At 41.2% G+C, this 25,702-nt stretch overlaps 1 protein-coding gene across 3 annotated transcripts in view; it reads right to left on the reverse strand.

Annotated features, from left to right (window-relative positions):
* Nucleotides 1-2,984: 2,984 nt before the first annotated feature.
* Nucleotides 2,985-25,702, reverse strand: part of KLHL1 (kelch like family member 1) — a 284,280-nt gene continuing 261,562 nt past the window's right edge. For 2 of the 3 annotated variants that reach the window (XM_053312232.1, XM_053312229.1), the window contains exons 9-11: nt 13,306-13,518; nt 10,293-10,464; nt 2,985-4,985 (exon numbers count right to left, since the gene is read on the reverse strand). In XM_053312232.1, the coding sequence (XP_053168207.1) occupies nt 4,926-4,985; nt 10,293-10,464; nt 13,306-13,518 (445 nt within the window). In that variant the 3' untranslated portion in view covers nt 2,985-4,925. The remainder of the gene's footprint in view (nt 4,986-10,292; nt 10,465-13,305; nt 13,519-25,702) is intronic. The other variant, XM_053312230.1, reaches the window with a different exon arrangement.

The raw sequence follows: 25,702 nt of genomic DNA on the forward strand, positions 1-25,702 counted from the left end.
TGTGGACAATGCTAATGCCACATCATTGATTTCAGATGCAACTTCAGAGAGACCTAATTTTAACAAATGGTTTTAAGTTTAGAGAGAAGTGCTATGCTTGGCAAAATTTGTACTCCCCTATGTTGATTTCTCAATGTGCTGTATTGCCGAGACAATTAATCTCATCCATCTTAAGTGCTGAAGCCAGGTGATCAGGTCAGTGTCCCTCTACATCCATTTCTGAAAGCCACTTAAAACAAAAAAAAAGCAATTGTTACCTTTCTTGCAATTTACATAGCCCACATTGTGGAAGAAATTTATAGATTAAACAAGCAAACAGCCTATGATGATTGGTAAATCATCACCACTGGACACATCTGCCAGTCAGGGTGTCACAATTTCTTGGAAACTCTTATCCTGCCCACCAACCAGCATTCTGAGAGAGCATAAGAACATAAGAACATAAGAACAGCCCTGCTGGATCAGGCCGAAGGCCCATCTAGTCCAGCATCCTGTTTCGCACAGTGGCCCACCAGATGCCGCTGGAAGCCACAGGCAGGAGTTAAGGGCATGCCCTCTCTCCTGCTGTTACTCCCCTTCAAGCATGGCAGGCAATGTGGTGACAATTCCCACTGAACCTCTTGTGAACCTATAGTGCCAGATTTAGGTACAAGTCAAGGAAACTACAGCTTAGGGCCTCACATTATCAGGGGCCTCTGAATGCAGAAACTGAATAAATTTCAAATTTTACATAATTGGTAGAAAAAAATAAAGGGGAAAGGGGGGAAAACCCATCATTGAGTGTGTGTGCTTTATAACTGTGATGATTTTAAAGCAATATTGTTTTAAGCTACATTTAGGAGGGAAACATCCTGGTATGCAGAAGGAGACAGGACAAAGGCCAGGATACAGAAGGCTGTAAGGGAGCTCAGTCTGTTGGATAAAAAACAGAGAGGCCTGAGCAGTTTGGTGACTTGAACTGTAAATAAAGTGTGTATAAAACAACACAATTACCACACATACGCTTGAGTAAGTACAACACTGGCTTTCTGTGTGTCAAGAACATGGCAAGGTTGAAGTGGGCCCTGGGTGAAGAATTGGAGATGGGTCCCTTGCAGTGTTCCCTCTAACAGGGATTCCCAGATGTTGTTGACTACATAATCCCCAAGCAAAATCCATTACAGCTAGGGATTCTGGGAGCTGTAGTCAACAACATCTAGGAATCCCTGTTAGAGGGAACACTGGCCCCTTGTCCCCTTGCCTTCTTCTTCTTCTCCTTCTTTCCTCCCCCACCTGGTATCTTTGCTGCAGAAGAACTATATAGATGGGGTGGAAGCATTCTTGGCATGCCCTCTCTGTCACTCCTATGCAAATATTACCAATCATACACTCTCCACAGTCTGATCAGGAGCCAGCAACTTGTCTCTGAGTCAGGGAGGTATGAGGGGACAGCAAAGAGTGGGCTATTTCCTAGCAAGTATATGTCTGTGTGTTTGGGGGGGTTCATGGCCCCAGGGACATATGTTCCCCACATTGATTTTTCAATTTAGTAATGATGAATTGTGTAACTGATCTTGAGTTTTTGTACATTAGCTTCTGAAACATTTTAAGTAAGGAATCATAATGTATTTTCAGTTAAAGTTATGCAAATAACTTTAATGCAAATAGGCTTATTGCAAAATAACTGTTTTCTCTTAAATTATTAGTTTTTCACTGCATCTTTGCCAAGTATATATATAAAAAACATAAACATTTATTATTTCTATTTCTATTATCCTTTTTGTTACAATTTTGTTAGAAAAGCACTCTTCTGAGTGCTTCCTTTTCTTTCCCCCAAACCTGGGAATGAACCCTCATTTTGAATTAAGTTTCACTCACCCAACCGAAGGACAATTGCCTCCAGAGTGTCATCTGGTTTGATTAACTTGCACAAACCGGAGTTAAGGGGAGTAAGCTCCACACCCTCTCAAGCACAATTGGCTGTTGTGGCTGTCACATTGAAGGAAGCTTGTACAGCCAGTTACTTCCCCTTTGCAGCCTCCCAGACTGCAAAGGATGATCATCTGGGAGTGCACCGGGGCGGGGGGGGGGGGATGGAGGCAAGCTGCAGGTCCATTGGACCCGTGGCTTGCTGTTTGCTTGAAGGCGGCCTCTGTCTTCCTCCAGCCACATCAGGATGATCTAACTTAACTTGGTAATTGGATGCTGTATGTTGGAAGTCACAGGCTTCTTGCTTAGATGTATCTGAAATTACACACTCGCATGCCCACTATCTGCCTGCTACTACCACAAAATGTTACAAACCACTGCCAGCATCTGCATTACTACTGCTCCGTCTACAATTTGACACTGCTAGGGCCATGGTGTGAGGCAGGATGCTGGACTGGATGGGCCTTGGCCTGATCCAGCAGAGCTTTTCTTGTTTTTAGAGGATATTGTTGTTGTTATTATTATTAAAAATTATTATATGCTTATTAAGCATATACAGCTACAATCCTACATACATAAAATTATTTTGATTTCCCTCCACCTTGCCAGTTTACAAACAGTTCTAAATTAGATATTTATACTTTATTAATTATGCATATTTGATACAGAGTTATTAAAAGGTGTTATAAACATAGTTTTAAATAAGATAAGCTTGCCTATAACAATAATACCAACAATATTTCATGAGAAAATTGTGGAAATATTGCAAAAATGCAGACCCTCAGATGTAGACAAATAGGGGGCTTTTGTAGAGGCTGGCTGGGAATGAGCAGCAACATTGTGAAATCCTAGCAACATCAGTCGATGAATGAAAGGAGTGAGGCAGGATGTATCTTCATTGTGTATCAGTGTTATATGTTTCATTCTCAGTATTCCTCTCAATATTGTCTGATGACCACAAAACATTGGTATTAGCTCAAGACTATTCACATAAGGGATGAACAACACATTACCCTTTCCCACTGTTAGCACTAACTACTGGTGACTGAAAAACAAAAGCACTCCAGCAAGGATAATTAGGACACACATGTTTTATTTAGCTAGCACATAGGTCTGAATAGGAAAACTACACACTTCAATGTTTCAATGCAAAATGTAGTGGCAGAACTCACTAGCATTATCCTTCAGAGCTTCACACAAAAGTTTATTCCTGCCACAATTGAGGTCATCAATGAAATTCGACTCTTCATCACACACCAGTTAAACCAATCTCAGTTTGGTGCCTTGATATGAATGTCCAACCATGCTTATGACATTATACAGCCAACAGTGACCACCATGTAAGGTCAGGGGTCATTTAGTGACCACAACAACATGACTTCTGCAGCTCATTCTTATACAAAGCAGTTCTTTGCAAAGGCTAAATGATTCATATAGTCTGACGTCATTTTACATGGAACTTCACACATGCAAAGCAGGTGCTCTGCTTCTGAGACTTATTATGCCAAAACAACCTGATCTGTATTTTCTTCCTTATTCACAATGAAGCAGCATTTATTAGGGCCAAAGTAGACATTAAGGAGTGGAAGTATGTAACAGTCTTCCATGTATTGGGGGGGGAGTAAAGGAGGTTGCCAGTTTATGTGGCTGGGTGACAAGAATGGGGAATGGATTACTTAATCATTTCATCTTTGTTTTCCCACCCAAAACAATCTCTGTGCTATTCCATCCAAGGAATAAATAAATAAAAATATAGATATTCATATCTTACCCAATCCTGGGTGGAAAAGCATCTTGGCAGTTAAGAATTTGAACAGAAAACTGGAAGGAAGAGGGTGGAAGCCCCCTTTCAACCTGCTGCTCCTCTACTCAGACTGGCAGTTTCATGAAGCTGATTTTCATTTTTTTTAATGTATTGAGAAACAGTTACCATGTAATGACTCATTTGGCCCTTAGTCTCAATAACTTGCAGAAATAAATGGAAGATCTTTATGGTAGTTAAAATTAAGTTGAGTTGGACTAGAACAAAAATGGGAAAGTGGGGGGAAACATTTTTTTCTTTCCTATTGTATTTCTAGGCCAAAAAGGAATTGCTTTAGAATTGTTACACATTATTAAGATGAGGTGATGGGGTAGAAGCCATTGTTTCCCAGTCTTCCACAAGCTCCTCACATGCAGGAGAAGTACTGTACATAAGGATTGAAAGAGATAAGAATTCACATGCTTACATAAGAAGTTAAGGTAGATTTGTGAGAGTGTTCCTTTGGCTCTCGGTTTTTGTAGCGAAGACCCAATGGGCCAAAATATTCAATCTTCCCCCTGCATTGGCATCTCTTCCAAACACTCAGAATACAACATCAGTGCAGTCTCAGATGCATGATTCTAGTGGGAGGGACAGTCCAATATCAGAGAAACAATCATTATATTGTTGATATTAAATTGTTTCTGATTAGGAAAAAGAGTGAAATCTTTTCAACCTTTCTTCGTTAGTTTAGGAAGAGTCTGAAATTCTCTTCTGTATTACTGTCTGTGTAAATGGCAAAGGATGTAAACCATTTGAAGATAAGGCCTTGAAAGAGAGAGAAAGAGAAATCAATTACCTACATTTTCTTTTAATAAAACTAGTTTAAAAAGTGACTTAGTGTGCCGTGATGGTTCCAGAGTTTAAAATGTCTAGTGCTTTGATCATTAGTTTGCTCCACTCCGTATGAAGAAGTGCTCCTGGACACTGTCCATTTGCAATATCTGCATTACACAGTCTGTAGAGCAGTACCGGACTCTTTATGTTCATACAACTGATAGACTTTTTTTTTCTTGTTCACTCAGTGAGCAGTGTCTAACAATTGGAAAAGGCATCAAATCCTCATTTTTCCCTTCCCATTTTAAAACTTCTTCAAGTTTGTGATCAACAAAATGCTGACTGTATTTATTGATCCTTATGCTCAACAAAGTTTTCGTTCTTGTTTGTCTGACAGAAAAATCCACCTGGAAGTCAATAAAATCCACTGCTGACAAAGTCATGGTTGCTTTATGACTACGACACAGGCCCCAGCTCTTCCGATGTTTAGTGACGCCATCTACAGAAAGGAAATAAATATTCACTTCAAGATCTAAAGTCAGGAATAAAATGTCAGTGGTTTTGTGGCATGCATTTCTCAAGAGCCCTATTTACTTCTCAGGCTGAATTACTTTCTACAAGGTTTGTCTTTTATGTCACTTGAGCTTTCTTTCTTTCTTTCTTTCTTTCTTTCTTTCTTTCTTTCTTTCTTTCTTTCTTTCTTTCTTTCTTTCTTTGAGAAATTATACTTGACCTCATGCTTTAGTCAGATTAGACCATGTGTTCAATCTGAGGCTTCCATTGAAGACAGTCTGGAAACTTCAATTAGTGCACAATGTGGCTGCCAGAGTCCTGATCATACTACATTGATCATACTACATACTACATACTACAATGTGGCAGCCAATCATACTACATTGGCCTTTTCAATTTGTTTTGGGGTTCAGTTCAAGCTGCTGGTTTTAACCTTTAAAGCCCTCAACACTAGGCTTGTGCTAATAGGCTTGCATTTGATTTGGTACTCAGATTCAGTATTCTGAGCACACGCTATTTGATTCGTACTTTGATTCCATGATTCAGATCCCCACAATTCAAATTCAACAATGCAGATCTAAATATTCAATTGTCTGAATATTTGTCCATAGGATCTAATGGGGAGGATCACTAAAATACCCATATTGTCTACTCTTCTTTACAGAATGGGATGGAAGTAACAGGAAGCAGGCATGAGCTCTACAAACATTCAGGGGTTTTCTAAATACTAAACTTTGAAGTGGGATGAGAATAGCATGGAACTGGCAGCCCATTCTGAGCACATTATACTTGTGCATTATATTTCAAGCAAATAGGTGCAGGGAATTGTGTGCAGGAAAGCTTTTAAAAATTTTTTTAAATATTTTTAAAATTGTTGTAAGTGGTTTGCTTTCAGTGGAGATGAAATGGGATGAAAAATAGCAGGGAATTAGTAGCCCCTTCTGATTGTTCATGCAACATTAAGCAAATAGGTGCAGGAACGTTCTGTGAAGGCTAACAACTAAGCTAAGACACACGTTAAACACAGACACTCTCACAGTAAACATAGGCACTGTCTCTCCAGTGCCTTCTAATAGCTACTTGCACCATCCAGAGATGCAGTGAGGCTGTTCTCATGACAGCCAAGACCAAGAGAGGGCAACTAATCCTGGGCTTGGCTGCCCGTGACAACCACCAGGAGGTGCATGGCTTCTGGTGGTGCCTCGGTGGCAAACCTGCCTGGGGAGCCCAGTGGTCAGCTGAGGTTAAGGGTGTAAGCGTGCCCTTAACCCAGGCTAACTGCTCGTGTCTCAGGGCTGGCTGTCCTCAGCTGATGCTGACACAGGAGTGGGCTACTGCTGGTGCCAGGGGAATCCCCACAATGCAGTCCCACACTTGCATGGTGCATTGTGGGATTTCTGGGACCGGGATGATGTGTCCCACCCCGCTGAACCTTCGTGCTGCCTGGGACACCAGCACTGCCTGTGCCCAACAACTCTTCTGTATCATGTGTGGGAAAGGTAAGCTTCTGCAGCCTTCCCCACTGCTCGCCCTCAAGCCTGCTCATGGGATCGTGAGAAAAGGCTCAGTAACTTGTGGAAGGCACTTTGGCTGAACAAGCAGAGCTCAATATTTCTTTCTATATCCACACCCTGCCCTGCCCCGCCCCCCCCCCCAATAATCTTGCTAGGAAAGGAAGAGAGAGGCTAAGCAAAGTCATTGGCCAGCTTGAGATGAAAATATCAAAGGAGTCTTTTCCAAGATCTAGAATGGGCTGCCAAGGGAGATTTTATATAGCCCCTTTGCTGCTCACTTTTAGACAGGCAGAAAGAACTGCTTTATGTCAGTGGCATTTGCAGATTATCATCCTTACATTGTTTTGTGTGGCTATGCCTTTTTACTCTGAATAATTATTGGACAGACAGGGGTAAAAATGCTGAAAATAAACACAATATGAGATGGACAATTAAAAGAATCTGTTCAGAGAGGGGGGAAAGTTAAGAATTCCAATGGGCATTCCCAACTATTGAGCTAGCTTAAAGTGGCTCTCTGGATCACAGTTGTCATTTCTAAGTCTTTTGGTACTCTGGTCACAGAGAATATATAATGCATTGAGACATCTAGCTGGCTGTTCACTCCTCTTATTCCCGAGGGATACATAGGACTGTCTTATATGTTACCATTCTTTTTGAAATGGAAGTACGCCTAGGAGTCAGTCTTGTGTCTGAAAATGTTATCTGGCAGGGTTGATTGTGCATAATTCTCTTTGAGAAAGATAAGATACTGCCGAGCCTCTCCAGACAGTTCACTTGCTCAGTGTTTTTTGAATTACATGCATCATGGTTTTCCTTGTAAGCAATTCAATTAGTTATATAGCTTATTTAATTACTAAATTTTAATATTATCCATTCCCTCAGTATAAGTATCTGAAAACAGCTACCGGTAAGTGATAAATAATCAACTGGTTAGTGTACCGGCTTATTAGATACTCATTTCCTTTTGGTTTTATGAATTTCACTTGCTCTGGGAATTTCACTTTAAATCAGGCTTGTGCAGCTTGTGACTCACAAAGCCAAATGGAGCCATCAGCCTGCCAGATAAGAACCCTGTTTTTGCAGTCCTGCGGAGGTAGGAAGCACAGGAAGTTTAGTGAGCTGCTTGCAGGCTGTTTCGCTATTTGTGGATCATAAACTGTGCAAGCTTGCAGGAGATACAACTACTCACAACTTGATAACTGGGATTCTAATATAATGAATGCTAGCTGCTATCGGCATTCAAGCCAGACTTGTGGTTATTTCCCCCACGGCAGTTCCTAGAAGTGGGGGCGGGGATGGCATGGACTGAAGGGCACTCTCCCAGAACTCAGCAGATGTATCACGGGATCAGTCATGAGGTTGTGCAATGTGAAAAAAGTGTGCTTGCTTATAACTTGCCCTCCAGGCATTCACAATTATCTTTGGTCTTCGAAGCCCAACTCAAAATGAGGAGGATGGACTGGGTCCCATACTGCCCATGTGGGTGCATCAAAGGCAATTTGTGGAAACTTATTTCAAGACAGTAGCCCTTCATCAGGGAATAAGACAGAACTAATGTCCAAAAACACATCCCCAGAGTATCACAGGCCATGCCTGTGCACTAACCATCTAGAGAGAAAGATATTAGGGAAGAAGGGATAGTAAAGTAAAAAGAAAGGAGAATCAGTAAGGATGCCAGCATGAGCAAATGCGTTTTAATGAGGCACTTAATGTAAAAATGGAAAGAATTAGTTTTTTCATAGTTTCCATATAATTAGCAAAAGATTCTAAAGAATCTCCGTATAATGCTTCACGTTTGTAAGTGAGTCTGTCTGTATTGCTCTATAACCCATCTTCTCCCAAACTCCTTCAACTGTCTATATGAAGCTGGAAGGGAAGGGTAGGCAATAAGCTATATTTGGGTATTTGGGGCACCTGTGAATTACAGCTATTTGCTTAATGTTGCAGGAACAATCAGAAAAGGCTACTAATTCCCTACTATTTTAATCCTATTCCACCTGACAGCAAACTTATAACACTTAAATTTTTTTTTTTAGTTTTTAAAAAAAGCTTTCCTGCACAGAATTCCCTGCACCTATTTGCTTGAAATGTTGCAGGTATAATGCCCTTAGAATGGGCTACCAATTCCATGCTATTCTCATCCCATTTTAAAGTTAAGTATTTAGAAAACCCCTGAATGTTTGTAGAGCTCATGCCCATTTCCTGTTAGTTTCATCCCATTCTGTAAAGAAGAGTAGACAATATGGGTATTTTAGTGATTCTCCCCATTAGATCCTATGGACAAATATTCAGACAATTGAATATTCAGATCTGCATTGCTGAATTTGAATTGTGGATCACGGAATCAAGGTACGAATCAAATAGCATGTGCTCAGAATATTGAATCTTAGCACCAATCAGCTTTGGGTTCCAACTTCCTAGCTTTGTGGAGCTTGAATCAAAATCAGATATTCTGACTATCTATCATAGCTATAATTGTGTGAATTTTTTTTACGTACTGCAGTTTTTATATGAGAATAAAGTGAATGATGAAATGCAAAGCCCTCAAAAGTGCACTGAGAAAAAAATAAATTAAATGAAGGTCCACAATTACTTTCCTTCATGGGTAAAATGAATAATTTCAGGAGATCCAAAAGAGCGCTTAGACACTTTTAAATTGAACCTTCCTGATAGGCCATTTTTCTGCAGAGTGAATTTCTGAATTCTAATACAGTCCACTGTAACATCATTCTCTTCCTCTGGATTCAAGCAGAATAATAAAATTATTCTAGGATGGTATAAAGTGTATGAATATTATCATGGCTCTTTGATGAAGCCTGCAACTTGTTTATGAACTTGTTTGCCTGGTAGAGTAATTCCCCACAATAACAAAATAAACAAAATAAAACAGCAGCCTCATCTTCCCAAATTCCATTTTGTGTGTGTGCTTAGTTTAGAGGCTGTTGGTGTTTAGCTCTGGTATGTGGCACAGTGGTCTTGGGAAATGTTGCTTCAAGGGATAGTTCAGCCAAGCATTGATTCATTGGGGTGGTTCAGACATGCCACTATTTGTGAGCCCAAATTCTCCCTCTGTGCAATGGAAAGAATGATGACCTACCTCACTGGCATGCATTGAGGACAAGAACTACAGAACACAGTTGCCTGGGAATTATGTTCCACACAGATCAATGAGACTTCTTTTGGAGTAAACATGGATAAGATCAGGCTATAAATGTGAAATAATACCATACCGATGCAAGAAAAAGAATAAAACTTAAGAGATCTTTTTATTGCATTCAGTAAGTGCATGTTGTAATTTAAAGTTAATAGGTTTTATTCAAAGTAATATCTAAATTGTTCATACATTTCTGTGCAAGAAAAAGTAGAAATAGACAAAAATGTTGATAAAATGTTTTCTCAAGAGGGAGAGATAAAAAAGAGAGAACAAAATTAGGCAAAAACCCACTGACCAGTACAAATACCACAAGCTCTTTTAACAAATTCAGATCCATTTTCAAGCTAATATATTGTCAAACTCAATACCAAAAATGAAAAAGAAAAGGAAAGGGGAAAAAAGAAAAGTATTTCAATGGAAAATCAGATGAATAAGGATCAAGTTATATGGATAACCTTCATTTTATAGATTTTTTCCTTGGTCACCTAGGAAACAATATTGATTTTATTCAGTGAAACTTACTGTATGTGTAGACTAAATAAAATTTATAATGCGTAGCTGTGGGAATCTTGGTTACCCATCAGCCCCTTTGTAAAAACTGTACAAAACATAAAACCAAATATACCTGTGTCCATTCATTAGTCTGTGGGTCATATGACTCCATAGTGTTCAGGTATGTCTGGCCATCATATCCACCTACAGCATATAACTTATCACCAAGGATACAAACACCAACAGCATCACGAGGCATGCTCAATGGAGCCACCATTGTCCATGTATCTGTTTTGGGGTCATATCTGCACAACAAAAGGGAAGACAGATCTCATGTCAACCTATTTAGCCATCAAGATAATCTTTAATAGAAAGCCAGTCCTATTTTGTTCTTTAAACAGATCTGTTATGAACATCTTCTGAAATATAGCCTCCGTAGCAACAGGAAAAAGGACAAAATATATTTTCATTGGTTGACATCGAGACTTATGATGCACAGTTGAAGAAAGGGAGGAGCGATTTTCGATAATCTCCTTTCCCTGTGAAGCCCATTGTGCAGGGTCTTTATGTGTGTGTGTGGCAGGGAGGATCCCAGACTCCACACACTTAGAAGTGGGGTGGGAAGGCATCCAAAGTGTGATTCAGTATTTGAAAGGATCAGTTCACCCAGATGGTATCTCTTTTTAAAAGCCACCATCTATTACTACTGCTTCTAATACTATTATCTAGGCTAGTGGACAGCACTTGGTCATGTATATGTAATACTATTATATTCTTGTATCCTAGGCTCAAAACCAGCTTGCCTGTGCATGAAGGCAATTCCGTTTATGCTTCACCACATGATGAACTGTTATTAACACTGAACTTGCCATATGTACACAATCAGATTTCTAGTTAATGCAAACTAGCTCTGAGAGACACATTTTATGATCCATGACTTAGGAGTATGCAAGCATGGATTAAACACTAGTACAAGTTCGTTTGTAAATTGGATGTTCATAACTCAGAACACACACAGTTCCCACACAAACAGATGTTTTGTTGGTATGTGTGAGTTAGCATTTATAAGCTGGGGAATTCCCTAAAGTAATATTTTATGGAGCTCTGTTTATATGTAAGGATGTATGTAACTCAGGGAGTGTCTGTATTTAACATTTGCCCAAAACGTTAAAAGATGCATGTCTTAAATACATCAATGCATAAAGTAGATTTAATTTGGATTTTTCTCTTTTATTTGAAACCATTTAAAACATACACATTCTGTACTTGGAAATAATGTTATATAGACAATTTTTTTTCATTAGTATTGTATTGATCGTAATATAACTGCCAGTGTTTTCCAATTACAAATTAATATTACTACAATGTTATTTTGTCAGACTTTCACAGCAATTACTCCACTATAGGTAATGCTGAGGATTATGAGAGCTTTTAATAAATGAAGAAGAGCTCAAAAGTCTTCTTCTTGCCTTCAGCTCAGCTGTTCCAAATTGATTCTTTTTGGATTCAGGAACTTTATGTATCTTGTGCTTCATCCTGGGGCACATTAAGCGATTACAAAGTGTGCAGCCATTTTTAGGAGTAGAAATAATGCTACAAAATGAAGGCATTCCTTCAACAACAACTACACTAGGTCCTGTTCAGACCAAAGAGTATTCTAAGTACTCAGTGAGGCCATTCTCACAAGCAACCTAACCCAGGCTAGAGGTGCCCAGCCTTGGCTAGGCTGCCAGTGAGAACTGCTGGGATTGGGCCTGATCCCGGTGGGGCAATGCTGCCTAGCCCCATTTCTTAGCCAAGCTATTAGCTGAGGCAAAGGGAGTGAGGGCTCTCTTAACCTGGGCTACAGGCTCTTGTGCAAATCAGGCTACTACTAGCACAGCCGCATACAGAGACGGGTGCCTAAAGCACCCATCTCTTGGGGGAATCCCAAGATTGCATTGTGTGTGTCATGCGGTGCATTGTGGGATTCACAGAGGCCAGAACTATGAGTCCCGGCCTCTCTTTACCAGTGCTGCCAGAAGCGGTGTGCAGATTCATCCGTGCTGCTCTCAGGAGCACTAGTCGCATGGGTGTGCAGGTTGTGTGCTGCCCAAGTTGTGAGCAGTCATCTGGGGGAAGGTAGGATGAACCCTACCTTCCCTACAAAGTGCCCAACCATGTGCGTGGTCATGTGAACAGCTTCAATTAGTTCCTTGTTATTTGTTTATCTTTTTTTTTTTAAGTCATTTTGATTTAGTTAGGACCTCCCACCCTCAGCCCCAGGCATTCATCTTGATTCTTGGTAGTTGGAAAAAACAAGCCTGCATTAAATACTCTATTAAAGTCCATTGCCCCAGGTTATATGAAAATAAAATATGCTAACACTGGCAGACATCCAGAATAAGATCGCACATAATGAAAACTGCTTCACACATGCAATGAGGAGGGCTGATTTTTGGCACCCTCCCCTTCCCTCTGCAGCTCACTGTGCCTCCCAGAAACATTTCCCTATAAGTTGTAGAAATCTCAGTTGTAGAATTCTCATTTGTAACACACGTCACTATAATGTAACTTCATAACAAAAGCGGGGCTTAAAAGTGCGGTTGCTTTTTAAGGGAGAGATAAAATTCAGTCGTATGATACCAATTAGATATTGCTTTCAGAAAATTCATTAAGATTAATGATTAAAAGTCTAAATCAGACAAAGAGAAGGAAAGGGACATGAAGAAATGTATGCCCTTTCATCAATAATGGATTTCATTGATGATATGCAAATTTGTTAAACATCTCTGATTACCAAATTAATATAAGAGACCTAAATAAGTGAAGCAGAGAGATACGTTTGCTGAAAAATATGTTGGAATAACTAATGCTAGGACAATGTTCAACAGATTTAATTAATCTGTTTGAAGAAAAGCAACTAATAAAGAAAAGCAACTAATAAAGAAAAGCAACTAATAATTGTTAACAAAAATTGCTCTTTGATTTAACAGTTCGACTATTTTAATAATTATGTGTTTATTAATAACTGCTTTTATTTATCAATTTGAATGTATAAACTGCATAGATAAAATATATAAAATGAAAAGCTAAATAAATATTTAGATATTTAAGAATATATGGTAGTCAGAAACATCCCATATTAACACATACAGGATGGATACCTTTCGACATAATCCAGGAGTCTGGAACAATGGTTCGAAGCAGGGGCATCATGGCCTCCCACTGCATAGAGGAAACCATCACAGGTAGCCACTCCTACACCTCCTCGTCTCTTACACATTGGAGCACACATGTTCCATTTGTTTGTGTGGGGATCATAATATTCCATGGAACTCAAACAAGAGCTTCCATCTCGACCTCCCACTGAGTATAACCTAAAATAAATAGCATAAAAGCAATTACTAACATAATAGGAAATAATACAAGCAAAATTTTGAATGTAAAAACTTGATGTGCTTCCCACCCACACCATCCCCGTCTCCTTAGAATTCTCAGAAGAGCTCTTTCCAACAGTTTCCCATGGCAATGCAAAGCCATGACTGTATCCTTTCACCTCCATCACCATCATCTAATGTACTAATAGTGAACTCAGGTGATTAAATGTCTATGGACTGGAAGCAATATATGGACATAGAAAAATAAGGTAGTAGAGCTTTTCTCACGATCTGTGAGACGAGCTCCAGGGTGATCTGTGGGGAAGGAGCGTTTAACTTACCTTCCCCACAGACAATCTCCTTCAAGTGCCTGGGCAGGCAGATCACCCGCCCAGATGAGCAGCGGCTCCTGCTGCAGCTCCTGGGGTCAGGGTGCTGGGACATGCCGTCACACGCTGCCCTGCTCCCTGGAGCCCCAATAATGTATCGTCTGAGTGTGGAGTGAATTAATGGGATTCCCCTTTCTCCCTGAGTGTGCCAGCTGTGGTTGCAAGCAGCCGCAGCTGACACATGATTAAAAAAATGAGGGTAAGAGAGTGCTCACTCCCTTAACCTCGTTTAACTTGGAGGCTACTTAGACAGGTTTGCCACCATGTAGCCACTGGGATCGATCCCGATTCCAGTGGTTCACATGAGCATACAAAACCAGGCTGGGCTCCCTTCACCTGGTTTTGCATGCTCGTGTGAATAGCCTCAGTGTTTTCTACATACTTGAAATAAATAACTATGTAAATTAAAAGGAAAAAAATGCAAGAATGCCTCCACCATAGCTTGACAAGGATGTAGCATGCTCAAGAGCCACAGAATGTTGATGATGGAACCAGAGGGTCCCAGGAATCAAACTTTATGCTGATCGTGTGAACCTGCCTAGTATTTAACATGTGTTATACTTAACCCATAAATTATGCTAGTATTATCGCCATCTTACAGAAGAAGGACAGGGACTATGTTGTTTACCTAAGACCACTGAGCGAGTTTGTTGCAGAGGTCAGATGGACCAGGGACTTCCTAAATAGTAGCTGGGTCTCTTAACCATGCCTGCTGTCAATGTAATTGCTGGCAGTAGTCAGCTTTGCCGTTTAGTGTGTGTGACATACTTTGTAACAGATTACCAGAGGCTTACATGCTATTTAGGATAGACAGAAGTGTCCTCCCCTCGCAAAAAAAAAAAGTTTAAAAACTACTTAGTATTGCAATGGTAAATATGCTCAGTAACTAAAATTCCAAATCCATTTGGAATCTTGCTCCAGGGCAAATCAAATATAATTGGTTCCATCTCATATAAGTTCACATGAGAAAATTATTCTGATTACAGTCTAACAATATTACCACACAGCATGCGTTTCTTATAGGAATTCTTTCACAGTGTGTTGCTTGTTGTATATTGCCTAGAGAATAATTAAACTTATAGGAACATGGGTGATTTTAAAGTCCAAGGACTGAGCAATTTGGGATGCAAAAACCTTCTATCAGTGAAATAATTATTCACTTGGAAGCCTTTATTGTTCTTAACACTTCATGAATTCCAAGCTGATTAAATGTACATTTAAGGTTATGTTTCACTAATGAAGCTAATTCTGCTACTATGCCTAATACTACAACTACAACTAATACTACAATTGACTGCGTGGTATTTTGAGGGCTATCTTCAGCATCATCCTGTACATTTTATTATTTATTTATTTATTTTCACATTTTTATAACGCCCAAAATGCAAGTTCTCTGGGAGGTTTACAAGACAATAAAAACAACCAATAAAAAGATTAACACGTTTCAACAATTAAAATTTTAAACATTAAAACTATTAAAACACAATTAAAACAATGTCCAATTAAAAGCCTGGGTGAACAAATGCATCTTGACTGCCTTTTTAAAAGTTGTAAGAGTTGTAAGTGTAGATCTTTTAAGATAGGAGTGATATGGTCTCTCCGAGGTGACCCAGAGACCAATCTGGCTTCTGCATTCTAGACTAACTGCAGTTTCCGGACTACGTACAAAGGCAGCCCCACATAGAGCACTTTGCAGTAGTCAAGTCTGGAGGTGACCAGCAGATGTACTACTATTCTGAGGTCATTTATCTCAAGAAACGGACGCAGTTGGCGTATCAGCCGAAGTTGATAAAAGGCACCTCTGGCCACTGCCTCAACCTGGGACACCAGGGAGAGTTTTGTGTCCAGAAGCACCCCCAGACTGCGGACCTGTTCCTTTTGGTAAAGTGTGATCCCAGCCAGAACAGGCAGTTCAAAATCATCTCCTGAGTTCCGACCCCGCACAATAAGTACCTCCATCTTATCTGGATACAGCTTCAGCCTGTTACCTCTCATCCAGTCCATGAATGCAAGGGTCAAGAGAACAGGTGGTAGGCCGCATCACTCCAAGCAGCTTGTCCACATCCTCATGAGTCACAAACTGAAACTGATCCAGCCTGACCACATGAGCTGGACACCTCCGATTCAGATACTGCAGTAATTGTGGGGTCTGAATCCAAGTCAGCCCGAATACAAGATTTTATCAAGAAAAATGTCATTGAACATGCCACAGTGGGTCATAGATGGTTCCAAATTCTGATTCCAGGGAGGAGGGGCACTCACTAGTCCTCTCACAACCCTGGACAACTCCGCCGGATGTGAACATGTGGACGCAATACAGGCCGAAAAGAATCACTTCTTTGCCAGATTTCTGACTTCCCTTCTCCTGTAACGACCTGCCAACTTTACTTCCTCTATTCCTCATCACCACCGGAATAGCCACCCCACAATCAGCGGACACCCACCCCCGTCTCCCCATCCCCAGACAAACCAAGACAATTCTTAAACACCTAGGATCCAAAAACAACAGAAGCCAAAAAATATCACCAGACCCTCACCTTCATTGCCCCCCGAAGTGGCTCCCCCAAAGGGGATGACCCCCTTTGGTGTCACCTCTTCGGTGGCGTGCCCACTGCCACAGGGCAGCAGCCCTTTTTATAAGCCCAGAAAGATGGCTAATTCAGGCAGCTGACCTTCAGGAACTGCTTACTCACCCCCTCTGGCCTTGATTCCGCACAGACTCACCTGCACGGCAACAGCCAGAGCCCCACACGTTAGTGGGCACACAGGCTGGCAAGCTGACAACAGCAGACAGCAACCACACAGACTCTCACCACTGGGCAGCCGCTGTCTCTGTGCTAAGAGAGCCTGGAAATTCTCATATGGCATGTGTCTCTTTAAAAGAACACTCTCAGAAGAGTGCTGGTGGATCCGTGAAGTTTACCTATTTAATCACATTGTGGATCTTATTGCACAGGGTAACCAAGCTGAAGGAACTGGACAGTGCTTGAGCCTCAACTTCTAGAACCATCAGTATGTTAAAATAAATATTGTAGCAGTTGACATTAACCACTGCAGTTTCTTTTAAAATCATAATAAGCATAACAGCACTTTAATGACATCCTATATAAAAGTAGACATAATGAGTTCTGTAGCAGCCACATCGTAAGGTTGAGATCGTCTACATAGATACACTTTACAGAATATATGTTTCAGATTATATAATCCTTGTCATGTGGCTGTTCCTTCTTCTTCTGCATGTATGGTGGAGCACAAGTTGTGAAAGCCACCTTTCATGGCAGATTGGTGGCAGGTGTACAGGATTTCTGGAATCATGAGCAAGTGAATTTGCACTCCATGGCTTCTAGCATATGAAAACAAGGGTGTAGTTGATCTGTCGCAGCAGTCTGAGGCAGCTGATCTCCCTTTTCAACTGCACAGTGGTTGTGCATAGCTTATTTTAAAAAGACCCACAACCCAGAGTGTAATACCTTGAGGCCCTGAAAAGACTAGAATCCCCATAATACCATTCTCCTTTCCCAGGACTTCCAGATGGAACGAGGAAACAAATGTTAGGCTACAGATCTTCTATGAAAGAAGCCACACACAGTCACTGCTCCCTTGATTCTGCTAGGAATGGAAGTACAGTTGTTGGAAAAGAGAGGTGGCTTTTCTACAAAATGAAGTTATCAAAGGCAACATCCAACAATATTTAAAAGCAATGGGCAGCATCCACACTAATGGTGTTTCTGTTCACACAGTAATGGGGGAACAATTTTCAGTGGCGCAATGATGTGCAAAGCAACACTGGTGTTCCTGATCGGCTGGTCAGTTCTGACACAGTTGCACAACAGTGACACACCACACTTCTGCAACACTTGTAAGCCAGTCCTGGCACAATTGCACAACAGTGACACATCAACACTTGTGCAGCATTATCTGCACTAGAAATAATGTAGGTTATGCTGAACAAGGGCAGGCATGCTGTTTTAAGTAGCTGTGCAACTGCATCCTTGTGCTACACTGCCAGGGCTGGGTTACATGTATAGTGCACAGCAGCACCCGTTGATTGGGAATACCAGCATTTCTTTTTGCATCATGTGGGCCACTGATCTCCCTCTGCTGTCTCCTGATGGTCCCTGAAGATGTCCCTGAGGGCATCAAAGGCAGCTAAGATGGGTTATAGTGAAAAAACTGCCCCTTTTCCAAAAGTGTAACGTTCTTACACAAGGACACCATGAGTATTGATGCTGCCCAATATACTGAAAATAAAAGGACTATCAAAATTATTAAAAAATAAACCAAAGAGTACAGCATGTCACAGTCACAGAAATAATTTTGTTGCAACCTTGCTTCTTGTAAAGAGGCATTGATAACCACCTCTATCCATTTTCCCTATCCCCCCTCCCCACCCAGCAGCAGCTTTGATCAATGAAAATAGGAAAGGGCTGAGAGTAGTTGGCTGAAAATTTCCAAAAATCTTGTCTACATTATCAGACTGAGCAAACTGAAAGATCCCATAACTGGACAAACAGAAACACTGGACACATTCATTCAGTCTACTATCAACCCAAGTCCTCAGCATATTGGATGCAAGCAATTTTATCTATAACGTAATTTGCAAACAGACATAGTGGGCTTCCAAGTTGTGTGCTTAAGATGACGGCATCAGTTTAATAGGTATCATTGTCAACTACCCTGTGACTGTAAAAAAGACTGACAGATTGATAGATTGATTGAACTACCAAAGATGGCAAATGAACCTTGTAAAGGCCTTCAAAGCATTTTGGAGACAAATTCAGTTTCATTCTATTTATCTTTAAGACATTTAATGAACATTTCTGGAGATTCTGGAGAGTGGGGTAGACACCCCCCGATATGTTTTAAAACATCTTTTTACAAGGATTAGAACATGGTTCTTTAGATACATTCAGAAAGTGTGCTACATTCAGAAAGTCTACATTGCAGAGTCTACTGTGGAGGTGTACAGCAATTCCTCTTATGGGATTAGATTGGATCATTTTCAGTTTGTTACTCCCAAGGAAGTGGACAAACTGCTTTGGACTGTGCATCCTACAACCTGTTCTCCTGACCACTGCCCAACTTGGCTTATCTCATCTGATAATTATATTATCAGAGAGGGTCTGGTAAATATTATAAATGCTTCTCTGAGGGAGGGCAGGATCTCTCCTTTTCTTAAGGAGGCTATTTTTAGACCACTTTTGATGAAACCTGCACTGGATCCCTCAGAGTTAGCTAATGACAGACCTGTTTCTAACCATCCATGGTTGGGCAAGGTGATTGAGCGAGTGGTGGCTTCTCAGCTCCAGGCAGTTTTAGATGATGATTATCTAGACCCGTTTCAAACTGGCTTTCATGTGGGCTATGGGGTTGAGACTGGCTTGGTCGGCCTGATGGATGATCTCCAATTAGCTATTGACAGAGGGAGTGTGATTCTGCTGACCCTCTTGGATCTCTCTGCAGCGTTTGATACCATCAACCATGGTATCCTTCTGGACCACCTCAGAGGGGTGGGATTGTTTGGCACTGTTTTACAGTGGTTCCGCTCCTACCTCTCTGGTAGATTCCAGATGATGTCACTTGGAGACTGTTGCTCTGCAAAGCGAGAATTGAAGTATGGAGTTCCACAAGGCTCCATACTGTCTCCAATCCTCTTTAACATCTACATGAAACCGCTGGGAGAGCTCATCAGGAGGTTTGGTGCTGGGTGTTATCATCGAATTAATCAAATTAATAATATGCTGATGGCATCCAGATTTACATCTCCATGTCATCCTCATCAGGAAATGGCGTATCATATCTAAATGCCTGCTTGGAGGTGGTAATGGGCTGGATGAGTGATAACAAATTGAAGCTGAATCCAAATAAGATGGAAGTACTGATTGTGGGGGGACAGGACATGAGAGATGGTTTAGATCTGCCTCTTCTGGGTGGTGCTACACTCCCCCTGAAAGATCAGGTACGTAGCTTGGGAGTGGTCTTGAACCCAGCTCTCCCTGATTTCTCAGGATGAGGCTCTAGCCATAAGCGGTTTTTATCAGCTTCGTCTGATACGTCAGCTAGTCCATTTCTAGAGGTGAATGACCTTAAAACAGTGGTACATATGCTGGTAATCTCAAGTACTACTGTAATGCACTCTACATGGGACTGCCTTTGTACATAGTCCAGAAAATACAATTGGTACAGAATGTGGCAACCAGATTAGTCTCTGGGACAACACAAAGGGACCATATAACACTGGTCTTAAAAGAACTTCAGTAGCTGCTGATATGTTTCTGGGTGAAATACAAAGTGCTTGTTATTACCTATAAAGCCCTTAATGGCTTAGAGAGAGTGTCTCCTTTGTCATGAACCCTCGTGCCTTTTACGATCTTCTGGAGAGGACTGGTTATGGTTGCTACCAGCTTTCTCTGTGGTTGCCCCAGGGCTTTGGAATATGCTGCCTGCTGAAATAAGAACATCTCCTTCTCTGTTTTCAGGAAGACCCTCAAGACTTTCCTGTTCTCACAAGCTAATAATTTTAATAATTTGTTTTTATCATGTTGTATGTATTTTAACCTGTGATTTTTAATGTTTGGATTTGTACACCGCCTAGAGATTTACATATCAGGTGGTATAAAAATATGATAAATAAATAAATATGATAAATAAAGGAAATAAGCACCTTTGTTTCTGAGGTCTGGATGAGAGCACAAGAGGTAACGGTTAGTGTGAAGTAGTTACTGCTGAACTTGGTTATAAGAATTAATCTGCATTCCATGAGCTGTTCCCTTGTAAAGCTCACTGAGTGATTTGCATTATGTTTCAAAAACCACCATTATTTATAGACCGCTTTTCAACAAAAGTTTCCAAAGCGGTTTACACAGAGAAAAAATAAATAAATAGGATGGCTCCCTATCCCCAAAGGGCTCACAATCTAAAAAGAAACATAAGATAGACACCAGCAACAGTCACTGGAGGTACTGTGCCGGGGGTGGATAGGGCCAGTTACTCTCCCCCTGCGAAATAAAGAGAATCACCATGTTAAAAAGGTGGCTCTTTGCTAAGTTAGCAGGGGAGTTTCAGTTTGATAATGGCCAAGTTGTCCTATATCCTTTCAAACTTAGCCTACCTTACTGTGAGGATAAAATTCTGCTCTTGCTCCATAGATGAAGGGTGAGATATGATGGTATTACATGGTGAATGTGTCTTCAGAAGACTCAGAACAATTTACAGTTCATTCAATCACTGCTCTATCTCTGCACCATAAACACAGCAATAGGGCAAACTACTGGATTATATGTCAAAAATAGGAGGGGGGATCTCCATTATTTAGCCAAGAACGGCCTGTAATAGCATGATGTTTCCTTACATCATGGTGGTAGGTTTATTTATGTTTCAAGCAAACAACTTTATTCTGGCTGTCTTGTCTCAGAGATCATTAATGCATTCATGAAATTGTCTTCCACCAGACAGTGGAATTTCAGTGACATTATTTTTTGGCCAATCAATCATTTACTATATAAGATTCATCCACTCTGGTTGTTCATGAGCTATTGATTATATTGTTTTCTAGTTGTAATATATGAAAACAGTCAATTCCCTAAATATTGCAGTATTTCACTATGCAATACTTTTCTTATGAAATACTTTTCAACAGATGGTTTCTATTTCCCTTCTATTTAAAAGGGCAGATCAATAATGTATTTCTGGACTTTGATCCAATTTGGTGTGTGAGTGTGTGTGTGTGTATATACATTAAAACATGCAGTTCATCAGGGTGGCAATCGTAGAATGCTGTTCACCAGGGTGGCAGTGGTAGCAACAGCAGTATGGTCTGTTATTTGTTGTCCAAAGAGAGGTACTCAGGTGGGGCACGGAGCTACTGAATAACAACTAACAATTGTGTTTGTCTTGTAAAATACTGCTTTAGGTGCCTGGAATGAATTAGGAACTGCACATTAACAAACTAGTTTGGGACTCTAGGCTGCAAAAAGTCCAGCCAGTGGGGGACGACTTCTTGATAAAATGTGATTTGTTCATACACTTAGTTATAACATTAAAAATAATCATTAAATGTGGAATGATTCTCTTGCCCTTTTATAGAAAGCAAGCAACAATCTAAGAAGTCTCAATCCTGTCTGCCTTTCTTTAATCTTTCTCAAGGGTGGTGGCTGATTTATTCCCCTCCCCCCTTTCCCTTTTCATCCCCGCTCCCCCAAGAGAGATTTATGCTGGGGGAAAGAACATTTCTGGAGAAAATGGAAGAACTGAAGAAAAAGGCCATCATGAGATTTCCAAGAATATTTGAAAGATCAGTAGGAATGCTTCAGAATTTCCCTCCTCATATCCCCCCACCCCGCTGTGAAATCCCCTCCACCCTGCTGTGAAATTTCCAAGAATATTTTGGGGGCATATTATCCCCAAGTCTAGTTTAAAACATCTCTCCCTCAGCCATTCATTCCGAATTCCAGTAACTGGTGTCTTCTTACTAAATGGTTGTCAATGATAGCAAGTTTCCATTCTTCCCCAAATCTGCTCATTCAGAAAGAAGATATGAGATGCAGGTTATACTGATCTCACACAGAGCCTTTCAGGGACTACACTCCAGGAATGTGCATTTATGAGGAAAGGTGTTAAAGATCAGCCTCACACACTGAATTATGAATGAGTCCCAATGATTCAGTTAAAAGTAAATGTCACCAGAAGTTTTTATTTTGTGATGGCAGAAAAGAAAAAAGGCAGAAAAGCAAAATACTTTGGGAACTTGCAATAATCTATTGACAGTGCATAATTTAAAATATAACCAATAACTGACTTGCTTAGGCCAGTCATAATTAAATACCTTGTCATTTCTGCTTATGTCTAGCAACAGAGTAACTAGAAGATATCTTTATTCAGTCAACAAAAAAAGCAAAACTGGGGGCAGTATACAACACCACATGTTCATTAACAAATTGGATCAAATTGGGGCTTGATTGTATTACTTCACACTGCAGGTGGAATGACTGTTACATTTTAAAATGCCCGTCTACTTGTAAAACCCTTGCAAATAAATTACTCGCACACCAGAGAGTAGGCTAGGCTAGAGGCTTTCTCCCTGTTTCACTTGTTTCCTTGCAGGGCAACATTTTGTTTACATGGCAAAGTATTAAAAATGGCATCTTCCATCCGCAGTCAGAAATTACACAGATCCTTCTTATCTACCATCTGAGCAGTTTAGAACTTAATTCATTTACATGTATAGACTAGGCTTCATTCTACGGAAGTGGAAAGTAATGAACAGATATGTACCTGCTCATTTTTGTGGTGGTGTGTGGTGAAATGGGCTTCTATGATATGAATGTTTTACTCTGTCCATAAGATGTGGGGGGATGCATGCCATAGTGCTGTGCTGGGTTTGTTGTGAGGCTGTTCTCATGTTCTATAAAGAGGCTGTTCTCATGACCAGCCTAACTCTGCCTGGGCTGCCCCAAGCAGGGTTAGGCTGGTTGTGAGAAGAGGCGGGATCCTCGTGGATCCCTCTGCTCCCCACCCACCTAACTCCCTTAATAGATACAGCTTTTAGCCAAGGTTAAGGATGCTCTTGCACTCTAACTCCAGCTACCAGGTATTGTGTGATTTCTTGGGCTCCGTGCCGCCTGAGAAGTCACAGAGACGGATGCATAGAGCACCTGTCTGATACTGGAATCCCCACTGCAATGCATGTGCTGTGTGTTGCAGTGAGGGATGCCTGGAGGCTGGAACAACAAGTTCCAGCCCTGGATCCCTCCGCCCAGATCCATGCTTCACAGAGCTGCAAGGAGCAGGGATTTCCGGGTGGGCGCACAGGAGGTACGCTGAGAAAGGAAAGTTCAGTTGTCTGGGGAGAACATATGTTAAGTGCAGCCTCCCCCCTCAACCCCTGGTGAGCTCCTAGCCCAGCCAGAATGACTGTGTGAATCGCCACTATGTGTCAAATAATATGGATTGTCGAATATATTGTCCTTTGTGTGTGTGTTTCAATTTCACCATGTTTTCTGTCCATGCTAGGGTTAAGAGAAGGAGCATAAGGTCCAGGTAAACCATCACGGTGAGAGCAGTCCAGGGGAATCTAGGGCTGGTTGGGAGGGGCCTTCAGACCAGTTCTCAAGCTTTCTGTATTGACTTCTTAACTCACATTTACCTTGTCCCCTTTTGATATTATTGTGTGTTTTTCAACTGCCCAGGCTGTGTTACTGCTGTTTCTGCACTCCAAAAGTGCAGACTGACATGTGCCAGGGTTTCTGAGAAGAAAGGGCATGCTCCCTTCACATTTCTGCTTTTTTTTTTTTTAAACTAAGAAAACTGAGCAGAATTATTGCAGGGGCTGGAAGGCAGGCTATTTCTACACCCCTACCCCACAAGCATTGTGAATGAAAAGGATCAAAGACACAGATGAACCAACTGCAGCATGCTTTGAGGCACTGAAGCAATGGTGCAGCTAAAGATGTCAATCACATCTTCCCCTCTCATCACTTTCCATATATGACACTTCACCAGGGAGTTATTCGCACATGTTGAGCAAAGCCACTTTGAATCACACTCCTGGCATTGGGGGAAGCAGCCCCTCCTCTCTGCTCTTGGTTTTGTTTTTGCAAGTTCACATGGCATGCATCCGGGCTTTCCTTGCCAATGTGGGGGGGGGAGAAAGAGAGAGTACCGTACTAAAGAGCTTCATCTGCATTTCTAAAGAGAGTATCCTTCTTATCATGCTAATGATTCTACCTCAGTGCCTCTGCCTATTTGCTCCTTGGCGTTTTCAGAAAAGGTAGCTTAAAACCAGCAATTAAAAAACCTGGAAATACCTCAAGATAAGCTCGGATTCACAAGACAAAGCCCGATTTGTGTGTGGAGTGAATCCAAGGATGTCAAAGGGACTTCAGGGTAGGTTTGGCTGGTGTGTAAACACACACACACACTCTTCTGAAGGAGATTTGGGGTAGAAGCCCTGTCTGTAAAGCCTCCAGGCTCAAAGAGAAACATGGCCCAAGTATCCAGTTGACCGTTTTCATGTGGTTCATGGACTTTTAGATCTGGGTCAACAGAATTGGTTAGGTGATACTTTCTAGACCACTGTTACTTATCTGCAAAACATTTTGCAGGTAAAACTGTGGTATGACAGACTCTACGATCATAGTGGCTAATGAGATGTGGATACTCAACTTTGGCCTTCCTGCAGATGCTGGCTTGCATCATCCCTGACAATTAGCCACGGTGGCTGGGGATGCTGGGAGCTGTAGTCCAAAAACAGTTGGAGGGCCACAGTTAAGTAGCCCTGATCTACATGCATACTCAATCCCTGTACTTCTTGGCTTATAAATGAGGACTGGCCTCATTTATAGATAGAGTGGGTAGTAAATACATCTCTTGCTACATATAGGCTATAGTACTATCCTGCCTGAAATTGTGTGTCATCTGCCAATGCAAAATGATGGCCAGAGGCTGGCATCCTAACATAAGAACATCCCTGCTGGATCAGGCCCAAGGCCCTTCTAGTCCAGCAAACTAGCACTGATGCTGCATGAATTGCAGTGGTGCTGCCTGTAGGATCGATTAACTCAGCACTAGCACTCACATGGGGTGAAAGGATTACAATGCCCTTGGAAGCACCCTGTGGCCATCTGTGTTATCCAAAAATATGTCTCTGAGGGTCACACAGGTCCCCCTCCCTCACCATTGGTTTCAAACCTCCCCTCTTTGGACAAGGTGTTCAGTTCCCCCACGCCACTCTGATTTCTGAGGGGCAATGCAAGTTGGATGAAATCTAGGAGATAACTGGATTAGGGGCAAAACCA

The sequence above is a fragment of the Hemicordylus capensis genome, chromosome 3, assembly GCF_027244095.1.
Source record: "Hemicordylus capensis ecotype Gifberg chromosome 3, rHemCap1.1.pri, whole genome shotgun sequence".
Taxonomy (NCBI): Eukaryota; Metazoa; Chordata; class Lepidosauria; order Squamata; family Cordylidae; genus Hemicordylus; species Hemicordylus capensis.